Genomic DNA, 15,477 nt, shown 5'->3' on the forward strand with positions numbered 1-15,477 from the left:
TTTCCAATGAGCATCCTTTAGTTACCATTAGTTACCTTTAGTTACCATTAGTTACCATTAGTTACCTTTAGTTACCTTTAGTTACCATTAGTTACCTTTAGTTACCATTTATATATTTTTACAGAAGCTATTCCATTTTAACATCAGTCAATTAAAAGAAGCCGTATAACATTAACATCTGATCACCATGTGTATGTACCAATTTCCTAAAACAAATTCCAATACGCATTCACGCATCCAATTCTCTTTAATGCTTTTCAATAAGGGCCATTTGGAATTGGAACAGGAATTTAGAATACTTTCTGAATTGGATGGAATTGGAACAGGAATTTAGAATACTTTCTGAATTGGATGGAATTGGAACAGGAATTTAGAATACTTTCTGAATTGAATGGAATTGGAACAGGAATTTAGAATATTTTTCTGAATTGAATGGAATTGGAACAGGAATTTAGAATACTTTCTGAATTGAATGGAATTGGAACAGGAACTGACCCCAACACTGCTTCCTATTTCCATGTTTCTTTCCCTACCATGTCCATGTCCATAGTCGACAGTCTTCGGGATGACTGGTGCGTTGGGGACTGGAGGAACGGAGGACATGTACCCAGTATCTTGAGGGTTGGTGTCTCCCCACGTCACTGTTTTTGCAGCAGTTGAGTTAGAAATGAGATTGGTCGCCTTGGGTGGAGAAACAGTGATGTAGGTTAACACCTTTGGAAAAATGGGTAATTATCTATAATTTGTAACTAAAAATAAATAAAAAAAGAGTTAGAAATATGTATGTGACCTGGAAATGACAACGGACAATAATTAAAGTGGTCTTCGTAAAATATAACCAGGTTGGACTATAACCAGGTTTATACCCATATTACGACCAGGTTGATAACCAACTATTATAACCAGGTCTATAACCAACATTATAACCAGGTCTATAACCAACTATTATAACCACCTATTATAACCACCTATTATAACCACCTATTATAACCAGGTCTATAACAAACATTATAACCAGGTTACAACCAACATTATAACCAGGTTACAACCAACATTACAACCAGGTTACAACCAACATTACAACCAGGTTACAACCAACATTACAACCAGGTTACAACCAACATTATAACCAGGTTACAACCAACATTACAACCAACATTACAACCAACATTACAACCAACATTACAACCAGGTTACAACCAACATTACAACCAACATTACAACCAACATTACAACCAGGTTTATAACCAACATTATAACCAAAAATTCCCTGGTTTTCCCAAATTCCAGAATCAGGAGGGAACAAGCAGCAAACCTGGAACCCTCTAAACCAGGATTTCTGGAAAACCAGGGAATTTATTCAAAGTTCCCAGGATTTTGCAACCCTATATACAAATATACACACATATATATATATAGGATTTTGCAACCCTATATACAAATATACACACACACATATATATATATATATATATATATATATATATATATATATATATATATATATATATATATATATATATATATATATAATTACTTGAATAAACAGCTTCAAAGAAAATACACAAAACTGTACTGTCAAACAAATGCCTATAGATTTACCTGCAGCTAAATTCTATATGTAAATGTCAAACAGTTCAATTCTATATTTTATGTAAAATATATCAATTTGATGTAGTCATATTTTATATCAACAGGGTGTGGTGGTTTACCTGCAGGGCACTCCGGACCTCAGGGGGGATCTCCAGCCCCAGTAGCCCAGCAGGGAGCTCCGTCTTAGGGTCAGACGTGATGGACAGGGCCTCTCCCTCGGTCAAATTCTCCTGCATTTCTCTGTTCAGTACCAGAGAAACAGACCTACATTGTATTTAAAGTGCTGTGTGATTCATTTGCTAATATGCATGTACAGAGGATGTAGGATGCATGAGGATGCATGTACACTTATCACAAAAGGGTGGCAATGAGTAGAATGATAGAACAATCAGACAGGTACTCAGGCTACATACAGAGGTCTCTCACAAAAAAACAGTTGTGAAAAATGGCATTTCAAAAAAATATACAGTGGCAGTCAAATTTGGACACACCTACTCATTCAAGTGAATAATAGTGAAGACATCAAAACTATGTGCACAGTTGTCATCAAGACAAAGGGTGGCTACTTCTGAGAACCTCAAATATAAAATATATTTTTGATTTGTTTAACACTATTTGTTACTATATGATTCCATATGTGTTATTTCATAGTTTTGATGTCTTCACTATTATTCTACAATGTAGAAAATAGTAAAAAATAAAGAAAAAACTAAAAAATATTCAGACCTCTAGACTAAAATGGTTTCGACTGTTTTCCCCCCCTCATCAATCTACACACAATACCCCATAATGACATCACAATACCCCATAATGACATCACAATACCCCACAATGACATCACAATACCCCATAATGACATCACAATACCCCATAATGACATCACTATACCCCATAATGACATCACAATACCCCATAATGACATCACAATACCCCATAATGACATCACAATACCCCATAATGACATCACAATACCCCATAATGACGAAGCAAAAACAGGGTTTTAGAAATTATTGCGAATTTTTTTGTTGTTGTTGAAATACCCAGCGGTAGAAAAAGTACCCAAATGTCATACTTGAGTAAAAGTAAAGATACCTTAATAGGAATAGACTCAAAGTAAAAGTGAAAGTCATCCAGTAAAATACTACTTAAGTAAAAGTCTAAAAGTATTTGGTTTTAAATATACTTAAGTGTCAAAAGAAAATGTAATTGATAAAATATACTTAAGTATCAAAAGTATAAATCATTTCAAATTCCTTATATTAAAGCAAACCAGACCACTACATTTTCTAGTTAAAAAAATATGTATTTACGGATAGCCAGGGGCAAGCTCCAACTGTCAAAGATCATTTACAAATGGAGCATGTGTTTTAGTGAGTCTGCCAGATCAGAGGCAGTAGGGATGACCAGGGTTCTCTTGATAAGTGGGTGAATTAGACATTTTTCCTGTCCTGCTAAGCCTTCAAAATGTAACGAGTTGGGTGACAGGGAAAATGTATGGAGTAATAAGTACATTATTTTCTTTAGGAATGTAGTGAAGTAAAAGTTTTCCAAAATATTAATAGTAAAGTACAGAAAACTACTTAAGATTAACTTTCAAGTACTTTTACTTAAGTATTTTACACCAAATGGAAAACCTCCTTCCTTAAGTATTCAGACCCTTTGCTATGAGACTTGAAATTGAGCTGGTGCATTACCGTTTCCACTGATCATCACTGAGATGTTTCTACAACTTGATTGGAGTCCACCTGTGGTAAATTCAATTGGATTGGACATGATTTGGAAAGGCACACACCTGCCTATATAAGGTACCACAGTTGACAGTACATGTCAGAGCAAAAACCAAGCCATGATGTCGAAGGAATTGTCCGTAGAGCTCAGAGACAGGATTGTGTCAAGGCACAGATCTGGGGAAGGGTACCAAAACATTTCTGCAGCATTGAAGGTCCCCAAGAACACAGTGGCCTCCATCATTCTGAAATGGAAGAATTTGGAACCACCAAGACTCTTCCTAGAGCTGGCTGCCCGGCCAAACTGAGCAGAAGAGAAAGGCCTTGGTCAGGGAGGTGACCAGGAGAACCTTCCAGAAGGACAACCATCTCTGCAGCACTCCACCAATCAGGCATTTATGGTAGAGTGGCCAGACAGAAGCCACTCCTCAGTAAAAGGCACATGACAGCCCGCTTGGAGTTTGCCAAAAGGCACCTAAAGGACTCTCAGACCATGAGAAACAAGATTCTCTGGTCTGATGAAACCAAGATTGAACTCTTTGGCCTGAATGCCAAGCCTGGAGGAAACCTGGCACCATCCCTACGGTGAAGCATACTGGTGACAGCCAAGACAACGCAGGAGTAGCTTCAGGACACGTCTCTGAGTGGCCCAGCCAGAGTCTGGACTTGAACCTGATCGAACATCTCTGGAGAGACCTGAAAATATCTGTGCAGCGACGCTCACCATCCAACCTGACAGTTTGAGAGGATCTGCAGGGAAGAATGGGAGAAACTCCCCAAATACAGGTGTGCCAAGCTTGTAGCGTCTGTAGCGTCATACCCAAGAAAACTCAAGGCTGTAATTTCTGCCAAAGGTGCATCAACAAAGTACCGAGTAAATTGTCTGAATACTTATTGTAAATGTGGTATTTCAGGTGAATTATTTTATACATTTGCAAAAATATCTTAAATTGTTTTTGCTTTGTCATTATGGGGTATTGTGTATAGATTGATGAGATTTAAAAAAATAATAATATAATAATCATCCATTTTAGAATAAGGCTGTAACGTAACAAAATGTGGGAAAAGTCAAGGGGTCTGAATACTTTCCAAATGTAATGTATAGTTTGATATATATTGATATATAGTTGATACAGTGCCTTGCGAAAGTATTCGGCCCCCTTGAACTTTGCGACCTTTTGCCACATTTCAGGCTTCAAACATAAAGATATAAAACTGTATTTTTTTGTGAAGAATTTTTGCAAGGAGGAATGGAAAAAAAAAATCAGTCTCTCGATGTGCAAAACTGATAGAGACATAACCCCAAGCGACTTACAGCTGTAATCGCAGCAAAAGGTGGCGCTAAAAAGTATTAACTTAAGGGGGCTGAATAATTTTGCACGCCCAATTTTTCAGTTTTTGATTTTTTTTGTTTGTTGTTGAAATATCCAATAAATGTCGTTCCACTTCATGATTGTGTCCCACTTGTTGTTGATTCTTCACAAAAAAATACAGTTTTATATCTTTATGTTTGAAGCCTGAAATGTGGCAAAAGGTCGCAAAGTTCAAGGGGGCCGAATACTTTCGCAAGGCACTGTATATAGTGTGGTCATTAAAAAATGACAAGGTTTCACCAAGACAGTTTCTATCTTACATACACATCTCTTAGGGTTGGGGTCAATTCCATTTCAATTCCAGGAAATTCCAAAAGTAAACCAAATTGCAATTCCACATTTTCCTCGTTGAAAAGCATTGAAGAGAATTGGAATGGTACTTCCCGAATTGAACCCAATCCTGATGTCTCTAAATTTACCTGATAAGCTTCAGCTCCTGGGCAGCTTTCAGGATGATCTCATGTTGTCGTTGTGACAGAGCCAGTATGCCCGGTCCAGTTCCCTGTGAGGCTGGTTCCTGAGAACTGTCTCGTCCAGTAGTGGGAGGAGCAAGGGCCTGGGAAGGGGTGGGTGGAGGGATACCTAGATCTGATCTAGGTGGCTCGGCTCGTCCGTCGTAGTGGGGCCTATGCTCCTCAAAATCTGAGGGGTAGTTTCTCTCCGGAAGGGATGGTCTTGATCTCTCCCACTCTGGAGGTGGCAAGTAGGGGGGTTCATTGTGCCTGTAAGGAGGGTCGTCCGGGTAGTCGCGACTTTGTAGCTTGCCTCCTCTTCCGTGCTCTTCTCCCTCGTAGGCGTATGGAGGACGGTCTTGGTCCCTCTCATCAGTCCACTCGTCCTCTCTGAAGCGGTCTGGGGGAGGGTAGGGAGGGTAGTCTCTTTCTGGTAGTGGTCCTCCTCTCTCCCTGTCCCACTCCCCACCACGAGGAGGCTCATGGGGATAATACTCCTCCTCGCGGTCGTAATCATGTGGCGGGCGCTTCGGCCAGTCACGCGGTGGCAGCGGTCTTCCATACCTGTCATCCTCAGGACCACCAAACTCCTCCCCGTACCTGTCGTGGGGGTACCCCTCCATCTCCTCGTGTGGCTGCTGCATCATGCCCCGGGCCCTGCCCATCGGGGCTCCCCGAGGGCCCATCGGACGCCTCCTCATCCCCCCTCGCTCCATCATCTCAAGGGGAGGCGGACCTCTTGGCCCGACTCTGCCGTGGTTGGGGGGTCGTCCTGGGCCCGGGTGCCAGCCAAGGTCCCTATCCGTGTCGTGATATGGGGGATGATCACCAGGCCCCATCAGATCTCTGTCCATCATCTCTCTAGGTGGAGGAGGTCGCCCCCTCATGTCTCGCTCCATCATATCGTGGTGCATGGGCGGCCCTCTGGGGTTGTAGTCTCGATGCAGCGGGGGTCCCAGAGGGTCCAAGTCATCGTGAGGCCCCATGGGGGATCCTAGAGGGTCATGGGGGTCCATGGCTCTGCGAGGAGGAGGAAGGGGGCGTCTGGGACCCCCCTGGTGCATGAAGCCGGGTCGGCCGCGTGGAGGGCGACTACGCCCAGGATGGAAGGGGGCTCGGGGGCCTCCTCTCATGCCATGAGGAGGGGGCCTCCGGTCCATCCAGTAGGGATCTCCTTCCTCTCCCCAGTGCTCTGGAAGTGGGGGGTCTCCTTCCTCCCAGTGGTGCCCGTCTAGAGGCTCTCCTCTCCCCATAGGGGGACCTCCTCTCCCTGGGTCTTCGTAGTAGTCCTCTGGAGAGTAGTAGTGCTCTTCAGGGACCCACATCTCCTCTTCAGGCAGAGGAGGACCTCCAGGTTTCTCCAGTGAAGGGTCCTGCTGCCAGACCTCCTCTGGTCCTCCATGTTGTGATCTCATCTCTTCATGTGGAGGTCTGTAGTCGTAAGGAACCCCCTCCATGTCGTCCTCCGTCCTCCCACCTCCCAGGGGGACAGTGTTGAGACTGAAGTCGGGGATACCGGGCTGTTGTCCTCCACGTCCCCTCAGACCACCCCTTCCTCCCCGCCCCCTCATCCCTCCATCTAACTCCCCTCGTCCTCTACCTCCCCTCATCCCTCCATCAAACTCCCCTCGTCCTCTACCTCCCCTCATCCCTCCATCAAACTCCCCTCGTCCTCTACCCCCCCTCATCCCTCCATCCGCCTCCCCTCGTCCTCTACCTCCCCTCATCCCTCCATCAAACTCCCCTCGTCCTCTACCTCCCCTCATCCCTCCATCAAACTCCCCTCGTCCTCTACCTCCCCTCATCCCTCCATCCGCCTCCCCTCGTCCTCTGACAGGCCCTAGCGGCTGGCCACGTCCCATGGGCCCCGGAGGACCAGGAGGTTGGTTGGTCATTGGGTCTGTCTTCGAAGGCTCCGGTCCCTGAGGCCTGTTGTTGTCATTGACATTATTCTTTAATGGCCCATCCAGTCCACCTGGTTTGAAAGCGGTCTTAGCGGGGGAAGCGGTTTTCGGGGACACAGAGGCGTCGGTGGACACTTGGGGCTTGGTACCGGCAGGACCAGTAGGGCTCACCTTCTCCATGTTGGCGGTGGACCCCTTACTAGCAGCAGCAGCATCAGCTTCTGCCTTCGTCTGAGGGATGGGGTCATTTTGGACAAAGAAGCCATCCAGTGAGTCCACCATGTCCTCTGACATATCCTCCGGTTCTGCTCCTGGTTTCGCTGGCCCGGTAGGTTCATTACCAGGAGGCTTGGAGCCCGCTGGCGTCTCAGTCTTACCCTGTGGTGGTTGTGTGTCTTTAGTAGTGTCTGGTTTAGGCTGTGGGCCTATATGGGGAACTGGGGGACCAGGTGGTCTTTCAAAGCAGCCAGGGGGGTTTTGTCTCGGGGGGGGCTGGTCGAACCGGGACCCCTGCTGCCCAAAGCGAGGCCCTGGTCCTCTGGGGCCAGGCTGGTCGAACCTCTGGCGCTGCTCGTTGAACCTGGGGCCTGGTGGAGCATTAAACCTCTGCTGTTGACTGGATTGCTGCTGCTGGTCAAACAGCGGGCCGTTCCCTCTCGGACCATCAAACCTTGAAAAGAGAATCACATGAATGTCTGTTTTTGGAAATTGCAACGTTTTTTTGTGTGTGTTTTTTCAAATTAAAACTATTGTCCAAAGCCACAATTATTTTCATTTATTAATTTAACCTCCAGATTGTCATGTTCAGGTACAAACAACATCTCTCTGGTCAAGAGGTGAAACACAATCACACCATTTCAATATCATTATGCCATGACAACACAAGTTACCTTGGTCCTCTGGGGCTTTGGTAGGGTGGAGGCTGTCCTGGTGGTGGAACTGGTGATCTGGCCACACCTCTCCCTCCTGGGCCCGCCCCTCTCCCTCCTGGGCCCGCCCCTCTCCCTCCTGGGCCCGCCCCTCTCCCTCCTGGGCCCGCCCCTCTCCCTGGAGTTCCAGACAGGTTGTACTGCTCTGCCTGAGGCCCTTGGTGTGGTTCTCCTGTAGGGGTTCCCATGCGTTGGGCGTTTGAGGGGCCTTGCTGCCCTGGTCGAGGGCCCTGCAACATGGATCCAGAGACGGACGAGGGCTGGCTACCTGGCTGGGACGGCACGGACGGGCTCACCATGTGACCTTGTTGAATCTGCGAGTCCGGTCCAGATTGTGGGTACTGACCATATTGGTTGTACTGGTCCCCGTACCCTCCAGTACCATAGCGGTCACTACTACCGTATTGATCAGCTCCGTACTGTCCACCGCCGCCGCCTCCGTACTGTAGCTGCGTGGCTCGCAGGGTGGTGACCCTCTCCTGCAACGAATCAATCAAATATATTTTTTATTTATTTTACCTTTATTTAACTAGGCAAGTCAGTCAACCACTAGGCTACCCTGCCGCCCCTCCACTCTAACCACTAGGCTACCCTGCCGCCCCTCCACTCTAACCACTAGGCTACGCTGCCACCTCTACACTCTAACCACTAGGCTACCCTGCCGCCCCTCCAATCTAACCACTAGGCTACCCTGCCGCCCCTCCAATCTAACCACTAGGCTACCCCGCCGCCCCTCCACTCTAACCACTAGGCTACCCTGCCGCCCCTCCAATCTAACCACTAGGCTACCCTGCCGCCCCTCCAATCTAACCACTAGGCTACCCTGCCGCCCCTCCAATCTAACCACTAGGCTACCCCGCCGCCCCTCCACTCTAACCACTAGGCTGCCCTGCCGCCCCTCCACTCTAACCACTAGGCTACCCTGCCGCCCCTCCACTCTAACCACTAGTCTACCCTGCCGCCCCTCCACTCTAACCACTAGTCTACCCTGCCGCCCCAATATGAAGACCCCTTTTTTCAGCAGCGCCTTTACATGAAGTTTTACTCAGTAACGTAAAACACTTCGGGAACTCTGCAGATAGAAATGCAACGACTACAGCTGCATCTAGTCCCTCATTGTATGCGACAGACGAACATATCTAAAAAATTAAAACATTACATCCTACTGAACAGACCCCAGAGGCAGAGGGGGAGGGCCCCTCCTCTTCTGGTTGTACTGTACCTGTAGGTGTGCTGAGAAGGAGTTTGTCAGGTTGTACCTGTAGGTGTAGGTGTGCTGAGAAGGAGTTTGTCAGGTTGTACCTGTAGGTGTAGGTGTGCTGAGGAGGAGTTTGTCAGGTTGTACCTGTAGGTGTGCTGAGGAGGAGTTTGTCAGGTTGTACCTGTAGGTGTAGGTGTGCTGAGGAGGAGTTTGTCAGGTTGTACCTGTAGGTGTGCTGAGGAGGAGTTTGTCAGGTTGTACCTGTAGGTGTGCTGAGGAGGAGTTTGTCAGGTTGTACCTGTAGGTGTGCTGAGGAGGAGTTTGTCAGGTTGTACCTGTAGGTGTGCTGAGGAGGAGTTTGTCAGGTTGTACCTGTAGGTGTGCTGAGGAGGAGTTTGTCAGGTTGTACCTGTAGGTGTGCTGAGGAGGAGTTTGTCAGGTTGTACCTGTAGGTGTGCTGAGGAGGAGTTTGTCAGGTTGTACCTGTAGGTGTGCTGAGGAGGAGTTTGTCAGGTTGTACCTGTAGGTGTAGGTGTGCTGAGGAGGAGTTTGTCAGGTTGTACCTGTAGGTGTAGGTGTGCTGAGGAGGAGTTTGTCAGGTTGTACCTGTAGGTGTAGGTGTGCTGAGGAGGAGTTTGTCAGGTTGTACCTGTAGGTGTAGGTGTGCTGAGGAGGAGTTTGTCAGGTTGTACCTGTAGGTGTGCTGAGGAGGAGTTTGTCAGGTTGTACCTGTAGGTGTGCTGAGGAGGAGTTTGTCAGGTTGTACCTGTAGGTGTGCTGAGGAGGAGTTTGTCAGGTTGTACCTGTAGGTGTGCTGAGGAGGAGTTTGTCAGGTTGTACCTGTAGGTGTAGGTGTGCTGAGAAGGAGTTTGTCAGGTTGTACCTGTAGGTGTAGGTGTGCTGAGAAGGAGTTTGTCAGGTTGTACCTGTAGGTGTGCTGAGAAGGAGTTTGTCAGGTTGTACCTGTAGGTGTGCTGAGGAGGAGTTTGTCAGGTTGTACCTGTAGGTGTGCTGAGGAGGAGTTTGTCAGGTTGTACCTGTAGGTGTGCTGAGAAGGAGTTTGTCAGGTTGTACCTGTAGGTGTAGGTGTGCTGAGAAGGAGTTTGTCAGGTTGTACCTGTAGGTGTGCTGAGGTGGAGTTTGTCAGGTTGTACCTGTAGGTGTAGGTGTGCTGAGAAGGAGTTTGTCAGGTTGTACCTGTAGGTGTGCTGAGGTGGAGTTTGTCAGGTTGTACCTGTAGGTGTGCTGAGGAGGAGTTTGTCAGGTTGTACCTGTAGGTGTGCTGAGAAGGAGTTTGTCAGGTTGTACCTGTAGGTGTGCTGAGGTAGAGTTTGTCTGATTGTACCTGTAGGTGTGCTGAGGTAGAGTTTGTCTGGTTGTACCTGTAGGTGTGCTGAGGTGGAGTTTGTCAGGTTGTACCTGTAGGTGTGCTGAGGTGGAGTTTGTCAGGTTGTACCTGTAGGTGTGCTGAGGTGGAGTTTGTCTGATTGTACTGTACCTGTAGGTGTGCTGAGGTGGAGTTTGTCTGGTTGTACCTGTAGGTGTGCTGAGGTGGAGTTTGTCTGATTGTACCTGTAGGTGTGCTGAGGTGGAGTTTGTCTGATTGTACTGTACCTGTAGGTGTGCTGCGGTGGAGTTCATCTGTTCCTGCCACTGTTTCCACTGTAACTCGTAGTCCTGTAGCTGGTCTTTATGTGGGTAGGACTGGAACTGCTCTTGCCACTGGCTGAAGGTGCGGCCCCAGTCTCCAAACACCGGGCCAAACTGCTGCTGCTGCTTCTCATAGTGACTCAGCTGCATGGCCATAGACATCGTCTACACAGGGGGAAATAAGACAAACTGGTATTGGACAAAAATAAATGTAAAACAAAAAAAAAGTGGAAATTTAAGCTGCATGTCCATGACATCGTCTACAGAGGAGGACATTGAGGAGAATAGAACAGGCTTCATCTGTTCGTTTTTCAAAATGAAACTATAAAATGCCCTGACAGAAAAGAGACAACACGCACTTTGACAGGAGCAAAGAGTGTGCTTTCTATGCTCACTCCAAAATGTTATTTTATTTTATCAATGCAAGACGCTGTGCAAATAATGTCGACTGCTATTAGCATTACACTAGCATTACACTAGCATTACACTAGCATTACACTAGCATTACACTAGCTGAACAGACCACAACCTTGTATACAGCTGTTAGATTCAGTAGTAGTCCTAGGTCCAGTAAGACCTAGTTAGTCCTAGTTAGACATAGTCCTAGTTAGACATAGTCCTAGTTAGACCTAGTTAGTCCTAGTTAGACATAGTCCTAGTTAGACATAGTCCTAGTTAGACCTAGTTAGTCCTAGTTAGACAGTGTCCTAGTTAGACATTTAGTCCTAGTTAGACATAGTTAGTCATATTTAGTCCTAGTTAGACAGTTATACAGAGTCCTAGTTAGACAGTGTCCTAGTTAGACATAGTTAGACATAGTCCTAGTTAGACAGTGGCCTAAGCCTAGTTAGACCTAGTTAGTCATATTTAGACAGTTAGTCCTAGTTAGACAGTGTCCTAAGCCTAGTTAGACATAGTTAGTCATATTTAGTCCTAGTTAGACAGTTATACAGAGTCCTAGTTAGACAGTGTCCTAGTTAGACATAGTTAGACAGTGTCCTAGTTAGACAGTGTCCTAGGCCTAGTTAGACAGTGTCCTAGTTAGACAGTGTCCTAGTTAGACAGTGTCCTAGTTAGACATAGTTAGACAGTGTCCTAGGCCTAGTTAGAAAGGATAGAAATAATATTGTGTCAGTGTAGATCCTTACTTACCTCTAGCTGTGCAGGTTGTTGGATACACTGCTGGTACTGGTTGAGGATGACCTGTAGCTGAGCATGGTGCCGCATCAGGGCTTGGTACTGGTAGCCCGCTCTCTGCTGCTGGGCCTGCTGCCACTGGGCCGCTGCACTCTGGAGCTGCTTCAGCCGGGCCGCCTCTGCTGGGTCCTGGGCTGGGGGTGCAGGCTGCAGGTGGAGAGGAGTGTACCTTGTAGTAAAGTTAACCCAAACTAACTAAGTAAGGAAGCCTTGGAGGAGTTAAGGGCTCCACAAAGTCTACGCAAACAGAGCAACGGATCATCATAATACGATCCGTTCCAAATATTCTTCTGCACAAAAGTACGTAGAACTACGCAGAGAGCGACGAAGATGAAGCGTCCACGCTACGTTTACGTAGAGTCCTTCAGCCTGGTCCACGCTACGTTTACGTAGAGTCCTTCAGCCTGGTCCACGCTACGTTTACGTAGAGTCCTTCAGCCTGGTCCACGCTACGTTTACGTAGAGTCCTTCAGCCTGGTCCACGCTACGTTTACGTAGAGTCCTTCAGCCTGGTCCACGCTACGTTTACGTAGAGTCCTTCAGCCTGGTCCACGCTACGTTTACGTAGAGTCCTTCAGCCTTGTCCACGCCACGTAGAGTCCTCCAGCCTTGTCCACGCTACGTTTACGTAGTGTCCTTCAGCCTTGTCCACGCTACGTTTACGTAGAGTCCTTCAGCCTGGTCCAAGCTACGTAGAGTCCTCCAGCCTTGTCCACGCTACGACTACGTAGAGTCCTTCAGCCTGGTCCACGCTACGTTTACGTAGAGTCCTTCAGCCTGGTCCACGCTACGTTTACGTAGAGTCCTTCAGCCTGGTCCACGCTACGTTTACGTAGAGTCCTTCAGCCTGGTCCACGCTACGTTTACGTAGAGTCCTTCAGCCTTGTCCACGCTACGTTTACGTAGAGTCCTTCAGCCTGGTCCACGCTACGTTTACGTAGAGTCCTTCAGCCTGGTCCACGCTACGTTTACGTAGAGTCCTTCAGCCTGGTCCACGCTACGTTTACGTAGAGTCCTTCAGCCTGTCCACGCTATGTTTACGTAGAGTCCTTCAGCCTTGTCCACGCTACGTAGAGTCCTTCAGCCTTGTCCACGCTACGTAGAGTCCTTCAGCCTTGTCCACGCTACGTTTACGTAGAGTCCTTCAGCCTGGTCCACGCTACGTTTACGTAGAGTCCTTCAGCCTTGTCCACGCTACGTTTACGTAGAGTCCTTCAGCCTGGTCCACGCTACGTTTACGTAGAGTCCTTCAGCATTGTCAACTTTCTTTCTTTGTTTCTGTAGCGCGAGGAAGCTTAAATAACATTCCCATTCAATTATTATTATTTAATTTTTCCTGTGACATTGGTAAACCGATACGTGAATACCTACCATATAACTGAATCGTTACCACACAGTCCAATTACATTCTGAAGATATTGAATTTCAAAACATATCAGACTCTCGGGAGACGATTGTGAGCAGTATCCCTTTCATACAGAGAAAAATCCCACTAATTCATTATGTTGTGTTTTTTTTACAGGTAACACATCGTCTGTTATAAATGGGATATGTCTCACAGACCAATATATTTACGCACAATTCGAATCTCACATGTGAAACGGTCAGGTTTCTCCTTTACCGTTTTGTCCTCAGGTGGAGGTGGTGGTGGGGGCTCCTCTTTGGGTGGGGGTGGTGGAGGGGCGCTCTTAGGGGGTTCCGATGGAGGGGGAGGCGCGGCTGCCGAGTGGGGCCGGGGCGTTGGGCCATCACCCTGACCCTGTTTGGCCTTCTCAGCTTTCAGCCTCTGCAGATTCTGGAGATGCTGCTTGTACCAATACTGCTGCTGCTCCTGGATGACAACAACAAACATATCAACATGACAATATTAGACACGCTGGTTAGGATGTGCAGCCCCCTTTCCCTTCCTGCTTGTTCTAAATATGATGGAATAAACATAGCTACTACTGTGTTATAGTTAAAACCCTGCTCTGAGAGATGATTGGGGGAATGATAAGTAGGCTTATCTCATGCAAGAAGATGGGTGATGAGAAGATCACAATACATTTAGAAACTAACAACACTACTAGCATGGTGCCGGATCTGTTTGTGCTGTTTTGCAGACTCCTACGGTCATTGATAAATCATAGGAGCTTGCTATATACAACATAAACAAATCTGGGGTCAGGCTATGACAATAGCACGCAGAAACAACGACTTGCCGATGCAATATGAGTAAATTACAAATCATATAAGTTACATTCTCGTCATTCCTGACATGAAGTACGGGTACGTTTGCATGCCGTCGTGGAAAGGAGACCTACTGCAGCAATGTGAAATACACATTCAAGATATTACCTGCAACGACATTGACGTAAAATCGGGCTTTTCCTCCTCCGACCCAGAGGAATGTGCCTGGTCTTTCGAGGCCAAAGATTCTTTCTTGTTTACCTCTTTAGTCGCTGGAGTACCATTGTTCTGAGTGGGCACCGGAAGGGTCGAATCTGGTGGGGGAGGCTGGGCCTCCTTGGACTGCGGGGACTGTGGCGGTAGCGGCGGCTGCTGTGGTCCGGGCGGACCGGTTTGCATGGTCTGATACTCATCTTGATAAGGGGAAGGGGCACCGGCCCCCGTTGAACCATACCCATATCCCGAACTGCCATGCCACGATTCGGCCGCAGTACCACCGCCGCCATAGGGGGTTGCATCTACGTTCCTGTCGTGGTGCAGCACGGATTGGAGCTGTTTTTGGTGGAGCTGTTGCAGCTGCTGCATCTGCTGGAGATGCTGTTCCCGCAGGCTGTTGAAAGTGGAACCGGGTGCCGCTGCGGGCGTAGCGGCTCCATAACTCCCGAATCCACCTGCGAAGCCTTCGCCTTGAGGAGACGGCGCGCCGAAGTTCTGCTGCGAAGGTGGTTGATGGCCACCGCCGTAGTTAGTACCCCAAGGATACATGCTTGGAAACAGCGGGCTTGTGTGGGCCTTTGTGCTCACATAAAACCGGCGCAGTGAAAAATACAATGTAATGCGACGCTACCCTCGATATAGAGGTACGTTTTCACGCGCGTTACAAACCGTAAACAAACGCTGATTATTGATCGCGTTTGTTTTATCAGTAAACGTTAACAAATGAAAGAAAATGCGTTGTTCGCTTTGGTTTTCGGGTTCCGTATCCTTTAGCTAAAAAGCTAACTAGCTGGTTGTGGAGGGAGACGTGGGAAACGTACACGCCGATTGGTTGGTATGACGGATGTACGTCATGAATACATCATTTCCGGATCATCCAAATTGTTGTTATTTTCCCATTCCACAAGAGGGTGACATTTCTACATAAACACACAGACCTCATATGCCACAATCAGATTTCAGTAGTCCAAAACAACATGACGAGAAAATGTTTTTTTTTGGAACCAATCAGATAGATTATTGGGTCAAACAGTAAATTATTGGGTCAAAACAAAATAGTTTGGAT

General features: G+C 47.2%; 1 protein-coding gene across 1 annotated transcript in view; it reads right to left on the reverse strand.

Annotated features, from left to right (window-relative positions):
• LOC109882957 (YLP motif-containing protein 1) overlaps nucleotides 1-15,228 on the reverse strand; it is a 54,692-nt gene extending 39,464 nt beyond the window's left edge. The window contains exons 1-8 of the mRNA XM_031800522.1: nucleotides 14,364-15,228; nucleotides 13,648-13,857; nucleotides 11,982-12,173; nucleotides 10,794-10,994; nucleotides 7,940-8,457; nucleotides 5,113-7,719; nucleotides 1,713-1,857; nucleotides 534-681 (exon numbers count right to left, since the gene is read on the reverse strand). Of these exons, the coding sequence (XP_031656382.1) occupies nucleotides 534-681; nucleotides 1,713-1,857; nucleotides 5,113-7,719; nucleotides 7,940-8,457; nucleotides 10,794-10,994; nucleotides 11,982-12,173; nucleotides 13,648-13,857; nucleotides 14,364-14,960 (4,618 nt within the window). The 5' untranslated portion in view covers nucleotides 14,961-15,228. The remainder of the gene's footprint in view (nucleotides 1-533; nucleotides 682-1,712; nucleotides 1,858-5,112; nucleotides 7,720-7,939; nucleotides 8,458-10,793; nucleotides 10,995-11,981; nucleotides 12,174-13,647; nucleotides 13,858-14,363) is intronic.
• Nucleotides 15,229-15,477: the final 249 nt, after the last annotated feature.

Source organism: Oncorhynchus kisutch, linkage group LG21, assembly GCF_002021735.2.
Source record: "Oncorhynchus kisutch isolate 150728-3 linkage group LG21, Okis_V2, whole genome shotgun sequence".
Lineage (NCBI taxonomy): Eukaryota > Metazoa > Chordata > Actinopteri > Salmoniformes > Salmonidae > Oncorhynchus > Oncorhynchus kisutch.